Source organism: Bidens hawaiensis, unplaced genomic scaffold, assembly GCF_021521415.1.
Source record: "Bidens hawaiensis isolate Kalapana, Puna unplaced genomic scaffold, B.hawaiensis_p1.1 tig00002307_1, whole genome shotgun sequence".
NCBI classification, from domain to species: Eukaryota; Viridiplantae; Streptophyta; class Magnoliopsida; order Asterales; family Asteraceae; genus Bidens; species Bidens hawaiensis.
In genome coordinates this window covers 1,014,387-1,023,228 of record NW_027491124.1, presented here as the reverse complement: position 1 = coordinate 1,023,228, position 8,842 = coordinate 1,014,387, and the positions used below count along the sequence as shown (strand labels likewise).

General features: G+C 38.5%; 1 protein-coding gene across 1 annotated transcript; it reads left to right on the top strand.

Moving 5' to 3' along the window:
* The first annotated feature begins 5,991 nt into the window (after nt 1-5,991).
* On the top strand, nt 5,992-8,167 carry LOC143616676 (uncharacterized). Its single transcript, XM_077089439.1, has 4 exons — nt 5,992-6,196; nt 6,272-6,360; nt 6,633-6,783; nt 8,087-8,167. The coding sequence occupies exons 1-3, from the start codon at nt 6,031-6,033 to the stop codon at nt 6,762-6,764; spliced, it is 387 nt and encodes a 128-aa protein (XP_076945554.1). The 5' UTR covers nt 5,992-6,030; the 3' UTR covers nt 6,765-6,783; nt 8,087-8,167.
* The last annotated feature ends 675 nt before the right edge of the window (nt 8,168-8,842 follow it).

The window sequence follows — 8,842 nt, the reverse complement described above, 5'->3', positions numbered from 1 at the left end:
TGGGTTGACCATCCCGCATGATGCTAAGGCGGGTGCATCCTACATCGTTTATGCGCGTGCGAAAGGGAACTAACCTACCCGCATGGCGGGAACGTTGAGAGCTAGTTTGTCTGAAGCTCCAGGATGGAATTGACTTCAACATGACTGATCACTATGTTGAAATACCAAGACCACCTGGAGAATCTACAAATGAAACTCAAATATCCCTAAACTGCGAGAAGGTTACGCACCTACCCGCAGCAAAGAAATGTTCTACACGCAGAAAGCTATGCGCACCAAGTTATACGCGCAGAACACTTAGTCAAAATGTTCAGATTTAAGGAAATTGTCCCCGCCCAAAAGAGGGCGGTAGCGTGTTTCAGAAAACTACTTTTTACTGTACACTGTCTAAAGCACTGAAAAAGCAAACTGTAAAAGTCAACTGCCAGCCACCCACTCTCACCAGCCACAGCCCTGCATGTCCTGTCCATATCAAATCAGAATCTTTAATCTACTTTTCTACTCTTTTTAATAAATAATAATAATTTCCATACTTTACCATCATTTCAAAAGATTACAATTCCCTAAAGCAAGGGATTGTGTTCCCTTGAGTTTGCCTATAAATTTGTAGCCTAAATTATCACCCAAAACACACTTCAAAGAACTACGAACTTGCACTAATCCTTTCCCAAGCATCCATTGTTTCCAGCTCCGATCCTGTTACTAGGTAAGCCGAGAATATAACCTTGAAACCTACTATCCAACCCTTGTATTCTCCTATTTCTTGATCTTAATATATATACTTGTTATTTGATCGTATTCTAGACCTTCGATTCCGAGGCCAACACCAAGAAAACCCGAATCTCGATTAATCCCTTAACAAGAACCACAGGTGAGTCTCACAGCCCCTATTTTCACTGTTTTCACTGTTTTAAACTGCTTTCGGGGCGAGGGACACGTACTTAAATAATGTTTTATCATGGTATACTTACAAGCTATGAAAGCGATTATGTGTTTAAGTTATGTTTCATGATGAGCAATGCAAACGGTTATCTAAGGTTTTCAATGTATGTGCGCTAGAACTCGAGTAAGTGATCACTTTACCATTGGAACTCTAAGGGTAGGGACTGCTGGTTTGATCCACCCACTCGTAGGGGTCGCACCTCTTTGCATGGACGAGTGCCTAGTATGGTCATGGGGCAGTACTATGGGTTTGAGCCCGCTCGTAGGGGTCGCGCCTCTTTGCATGGACGAGCGCCTTGTTTTCCGGCACAACGTCCGCGCGTAACCCGCGGGACGGAATTATTATTTTAGCTCGTAGGGGCAATGCCTCTTTGCATGGACGAGCACAGTTTCTCAGAATTGTTCGCGCGTAACCCGCGGGACAGTATCCTTAGCTCGTAGGGGCAATGCCTCTTTGCATAGACGAGCATAGTTTTCCAGAAACGTCTGCGCGTAACCCGCGGGACGGTATTACATTATTTTAGCTCGTAGTGGCAGCGCCACTTACACAGACGAGCACAGTTCCCAGAAATGTTCGCGCGTAACCCGCGGAACGGTTTTATCAGAATATGTTAATATAACTGACTTACCAAGCATGTGTTTTAATGATGCTAACAGAATATGTTTCAGAATGATTATGATGCAATACGATTTATCAAGTTACTAAAACTTGTGAACTCACTCAGTTTATACTGATTCAAATGTTTTTACGTGTCTTTCAGGAGATAACTAGGTAGCGCATGGAGTCACACTTAGAGCACCTCACGCTGAACATCTAAAACTAGCTTTTTGGAAGATTTTAGTTCTATCCCTTCGATGCGCGTGGTTGTACCCGCCGCGCAAGGGGATATGGCGTGGAAATCTTCAACAGTTTTTATACTTGGATGTTTTTATGTAATCTTAAACAATGTAATGTATTTGTATTAAACATTTCATGCGCAATGAAAATCTTTGAATGTTTTGCAATGGCCCGTGCTTAATTATCAATCCCCACTCGCGCGCGCCCGGCTGTTTCCGCCGCTCAGGGCCGGGTGTGACAATAACGCATCATCGGACTCATAATCGAAGTCGGTACGCATGTGACCAGCACTTGCACGAAATTTAACTTTGGAACACGTGTAACGCGAAATCCGACACGTAACCGATGTTGGTCCATATGCAATCTGACATCGAACACTTAACCCAGTGTCGTTGTAACTCGACAACGTTAAACGCCCGACCAGGACAGGACTTGAACTTCATTACAAGTTGGGTCGTCTAGGCTCCAAATTAAACTTGAGAGGGCTTGCTCGACTCAATTTGGCTCAACATTACAATGTATTAGGGGTGTGCATGGGTCGGTTTGGGGTGGTTTTGAGCCAAACCCGTAACCATAGCTGATATGTCGGTTAATAGATAGCCATAACCATAACCGAACCATTACGAAGGTTTTGGTTAATCGATTTTATAGGTTATAGTGAGTCGGTTATGGGTCGGTTAACTATAACCAAAACAATTGGGACTAAAATTTTGGTGCCAATTATTACAGAAAATGACATGACATAATCTAACAAAGCATATAATCCATAATATTAATACCAAATATTCAAAAAAAGAATGACATTATATAATTCAACAATGAAATTCAACTTAATTTGATAAAAAACGTTGAACAAAAAACATCAGAATAATATAATCCAACAACATATTTGGTGGAAGTTAATCCCAAGCATATTGTTGGTTAAATAAATGGATCGGTTCGGTTATATCGGTTTTGAAATTATCTTTAACCAAAACCGACCTGTATTTGGCGGTTTTTAAAAATTCATTAGACCAATCCACTGGTTATGTCGGTTATCGGTTAAAATCAGTTCGGTTTAACCGTTATGACGGTTAAGTTGCTCACCCCTATAACGTATTATCTTAAATATCAAACATACAACTTAATTATGTTAATGGTTTAAAACTTAAACTTAACTAAAGAATTGTATGTCACTTATCAGTCTATTAATTGTTATAAGGACTTAACTTGCATTTATAGAGTAAATGGTCTCTCCCTTATTGTTCTCCATTCGTGTGAGACATAGAAATAATAATTAATGTTTAACGTTAAACAAAAAGATAACTATTTCTAAGATTGTTAATGTGTTTTAACACTCGTAATTACTTAAACTACCAAAGTTTATGTACATTTATATTTTTGTCCTCCGTATATGAGAACCTAAATTAAGCACAATTCTTTTACTTTTAAAACAATGATAACTTTTCTATATGACATTATTTATATAAAAAAATAAACCATAAAATTAAGTGTTTAAGAAACTATAGAAGTATTTTTTTTCTAGAAAAAGAAACTACATTTTTTTGCTATACCTTTTTTCCAATTTTTTTTGTTTCTTGATGCATTGTGCGTATAACATGCATGATTATAGTCATGAGTTATTGCTAAAAAATATGTTGCATAATTATTATATAAGGTGTGCAACTATTTTTGCATATGCGTAATTATGTATGTGCATAATTACAACTACAGATTGCATAATCATACAAATTGCGTGATTATATACGTGTCAAAACGGGATGGTGTTATTTTTTCAAATGGGTTAGAATGAGGTAGCGTTATTTTCAAAACTTGTCAGAATGGGCTGATGTGACACGCATAGCCCGACGTTAGTATGCGCATAACGACATGGAATGCTTAATTGGACCACTATGCGCGTAACCCAACATTAGAACACTTAATAGGCCCGCTGTGCATAAGCCAACATTGGAATCCACACAAATCAAAATCGTTATGCATCCAACTTGTAACCAATGTCAATACAAATGTAACACGGCATCGGCCGCATAACCGGTACCGGTACGAGTGTAACTTGATGAAGTTCTACACGCATAACACATCATCGAACTTGTAATCGAAGTCGGTACGCATGTAACCAGCACTTGCACGAAATTTAACTTTGGAACACGTGTAACGCGAAATCCGGCACGTAACTAATGTTGGTACGCATGCAACTTGACATCGAACACTTAACCAGTGTGGTTGTAACTCGATAACGTTACACGCCCGACCAGAACTTTTGGTTGCCATTCCTAACTCGTATTCGTGGAACATGTGAATTTTTTAAAATCACAAAGTGTATCAATACTATACTCAAAATAGAGAGAATAAAAGTCTCGTTTTTATGGTGTAGTTTTTTCAAAAAAATATTAACGTATGAAATAGTTATAGCCGTTTAAAAAATCACGAGTGGTAGTTGGTTTAGCGTAAGGGACCAAGAATGTAAATATTGTTTAAATAGTCAAAAGATGAGTGAAGTTGAGGGGCCAAAGATGCAAGTATGTTAAAAAGATATTTTTGCCCCCAAAAACAATTTAAAACATGCATTGAGACTTGTAAATTTAGCAGTGTTTGTTGGAGCTCTTAAAATTTAAGAGGCCCTTCACTCCTGTATTATACATAGTATAGATATTTGTGTTTTATAACCGAAAGAGATTATTAGCTTCAAATGAATTGAAGGCCTGTAAAAGGCTTTTTAACAACTAATTAAACTAATTGGATGCTAATTAATTGGTGGTTTAAATGATGTAAGAAAAAGCTCTACGTAAAGAATTATATGAATTATTATAACAATAACAAGTTTGGTGTCGCTAAGTCTCGAATGGACCATTTGACAGCACCGTATTGAGTCTTGGCATTTTTTAGTTGCTGTACCGTAACGAACATAATAGAAACCGATCGAATTCACGGACCAAAATCGGTCGGGGATGTACTAATTAATGTCTGAGTTCCAACCGAAGCCAGCCCTTTGGTTGTAACATTCAATTAGGAATCCAATTCTTTTCATTCTACTGAAACAGGAGCGATCAATTCTTGAGGGTGAGTAGTATCTCGATACCGATTTCATCTTACGTTCTTTTATTTGCACTCCAGTCCTATCATTTACTCTCTCATTATTCTCCCTTTCATCGTTACCAATACTAATAGGCTTTTCAATCAAATCATTATTTTAGGGTTTTATTGTTGATTTCATGCTCCAGATGTATTTTGATGCCACTAGTTGATTTATAATTATATATAATAATGTTGCATGAATTTGTTTATGCATTCGGCATAGTTGCAATCTACACAAATTAGACTTCAATTATGCCTGCCTTATAATCAGGCGGACTTCTGCTATCTCAGGTTGTCTAGCGTTCTTTTATCTGCAGTTTTTCATGTTTAGTTTAGTATGTGTGCCACTATCTACAACCTCTGCAACTTGAGCTTGAACATATTCCCATTTTGACCTTTAGGACTGACAATTTGATATTGTTACCAGCCGTTTGATTATTCATATCAATCTCAAAGATGAAATCCCATGATCATACTGATAAGGACAAAATCTGTTGGTGCTCTACGAGTACCGTTCATATCTACCTCCAAGATGACGTTATTGTTGGCCCTGCTCCTGCTTTTATCGATTCACAGAATAGAAAAATAAGAAAACTGACCAAAACTCGATCGGCACTTCATAGGCCTCTTGTTTAATCTAGACATTCAAATAAATAAACTAAACTTGCAAAACAGTTTAAATAATCTAACCTGCTAACCAGTAAACTTACTAATATAAATAAAGGAATACAACAAAAAAAACTTTCACTTAGCCCTGTTTCAGGATTAAATTCCAATAATTATTGTCTTGTAGCTCATTGTAAAAGTGTTACAACAGAGGAGAACTCTCAATATATGCATAAAACAAACCCTAGAGAAAACTATCTTGGGCCATATACTGATAAACCAATAATAACTATAATAGTCATTATTAACGTTGATGGTGTTTTTCTACAAATTTTTGCATCCATGTTTTGTATGCTTTTGCTATCATTTAAAGTGTGTACCGTGTGCCTAACAAATACCCGTATGCACCTTTCTAAATATTATAATTTGTAAACAACAATATAGGAAAAGAAGAAATAATAAATGGACTACTTTGTTCAGCTATTATCTATATTTAAGACTTTATGATGAGAAATAAACATTTGACAAATTGACTACAGGCGAACAATTTGTTAACATACATCATCAAAATGGCCCCTGCGAAGAAAGGCAAAGCTAAATCCAAGTCAGCAGAGGTACCACCAGCAGCAGCAGCTTCTAGTACCAAATTTCCTGCATGCATGCGTTTCATTCCTCCATCATCCGTTTCTGTCACCATACACGCAAAGCCTGGTTCTAAAGTTGCCACCATCACAGGTCTTTTATTTTATTTTATTTCTAACAAACTATTTTCTCTCTGTTTCTGTTTCTAACTAACTGTTGTAAAATTAGATTTGGATGATGAGGCTGTTGGAGTACAAATTGATGCACCAGCTAAAGATGGAGAAGCCAATGCTGCACTTCTTGATTACATGAGTTCAGTAAGCTTAAGACTGAATGGTCTTTTTATGTCATAAAATTATTAACTTCATAAATGAACGGCTACATAGTATTATCAATAGACGTATTTCTTGGAACCGTACAAGTTTGTAGTTTCTTAGCCACATCCTGAAAACTGATTCTGATACATGATATGTCACAAATGAAACTTGAATCTAACTTTAAAGCACACTTTTTTCCACTCTATTAGCTTTTTCTTATGTGTTTCTTTTTATTTATTATTTAGTTTTGTTATTGTTGTTATTGGACATAGGTTATCGGGGTGAAAAAGAGGCAGGTTTCATTAGGAGCTGGCTCAAAATCAAGGGACAAGGTTTTAATAGTTGAAGGGGTGTCACTAGAAGCCGTGTACAATGCTCTCAATAGGGTATTACATAATCCATGACGCAGTAAAGCGACCCAAGGTTTGTACACTTATGCTTGCAAACTTCTTGAATTATGAATGCCAACAAATTTCCAGTTTGGAACCACTATTTTATGGTCAACGTCATGCCCAAACATTTATGTGTTAAATAGCTTAGGGTCGGGCCTTATGCAGTTTTATGCATTTTTATGACTTTCAACCTTTTTGATCATCCGACCTGTTTTTTTAGTTGAATATTAACCCGTTTGATCCGTTAGGTATGAAATATAACCCAAATCAACTTATTTATAGACAAATTAAGGGGGTGTTTGTTTTTTCTTCAAACATCTTCAAGGGAGCTAATGTCTGCAGGCGCGCAGACATTACCCTTGAAGACTGTTTGTTTTTTTTCTTAAAACAGATCTGAAGTTATCTTCTTTCATCTTAAAAGAAAAGCAAGGAAATCTTGCTTAAAACATCTTCACAAAAAAACCCTACTCTTCTCCCTTTGCAGCCACCCTCTCATCCACTGCTCCTACCACCGTCCGCCAACACCACCACCCACCGTATGCCGCCACCACCACCCCCGTACCCCGCCGCCACCGTCCACCACCATCCACCGCCACCACCACCCACCATCCATCACCACCACCGTCCACCACCCACCATCCATCACCACCACCGTCCGCCACCACCACCACCATCCATCACCGCCACCACCACCACCACCATCCATCACCCACCACCACCACCATCCATCACCGCCACCACCACCACCATCCATCACCGCCACCACCACCGTCCACCACCCACCATCCATCACCACCACCGTCCACCACCCACCATCCATCACCACCACCGTCCGCCACCACCACCACCATCCATCACCACCACCGTCCACCACCCACCATCCATCACCACCACCACCATCCATCACCGCCACCACCACCATCCATCACCCACCACCACCACCATCCATCACCACCACCGTCCACCACCAACCAAAACCATCCATCACCACCACCCATTGTCCACCACCACCATCCACCGCCACTACCCACCGTCCGCCGCCACTACCACCATCCACCACCACCACCTTCCACCACCCACCAAAACCAAATCGGCATGGCAAGCAAAGACTAAAAACTAGATGTAACTTGAATAAATGACTTCTATCTTGTGAGATAAGTTTGACAGTTATGCAGACAGTATCAGCTTATAAAAACAAACAGTCTTATATTTTCAGCTTGCAGATCTTCAGACCACATCTTCAGTTGCAGACATGAAAACAGATGAAATCAGCTTGCAGACAGTTTATGTCTGCAAAAACAAACAGCACCTAATTAACTTTTTTTACTCTGTAGATGCCATACATGGTACGCAATTGAGATTGTGCAATGCAAAGTTGTCTCGATTTAGAGAATAAGTTGGGGGAGGCAGTGCATCGTCTATGTCGAGAGAGAGATCAACATGTGTTATGGATTTCTGTCTTAAGGTTTGGTACTTGTTCCGTGTGAGTGGTGGGCAATTTGTGTATTTACAGTTTGTTAATTATATATGATGGGCTTTATATTTATTATAAAGTTGAAGTTGCAAGTTAAAAGTTGTGCTTCCTTATATTTGTGGTTTATAAAAGCTGTGATGTTTAGACAAACAAAAACTGGCCTGAAAAGTTTGCCTTGTATTAGACTATGAAGAAATACAATACTGGAATAGTTGAGCGTAGGCTCAAATTATTTGTCAAACATAATTAAATTTTTGGAACCTAGATATGATCCGAATAACATATTTATATGAATAATTTGACGGTTTAGTGGAGCAAAATGCATATAACTAAACCATGATGCTGTACAGGAACACCCACCCTTTCTCTTGTCACATCAGTCATTATATCTGCTATAAAAGCATATAGATCTGTAATAAAGATATATAGCCATGGCATACTTGTGCATAGTTCGTGAATACACTTAGCTATGGTCATGTATTCGTAAGTGCATGCCTCGTGTATAGTCTTGATATGAGGTCGTATCGTTCTTAATGATCTTTGAGGTATAATGATCACCATGAATTACGTAGATAATGATGATATGAAATTAGAGCACGTAACACAGAAATATTGT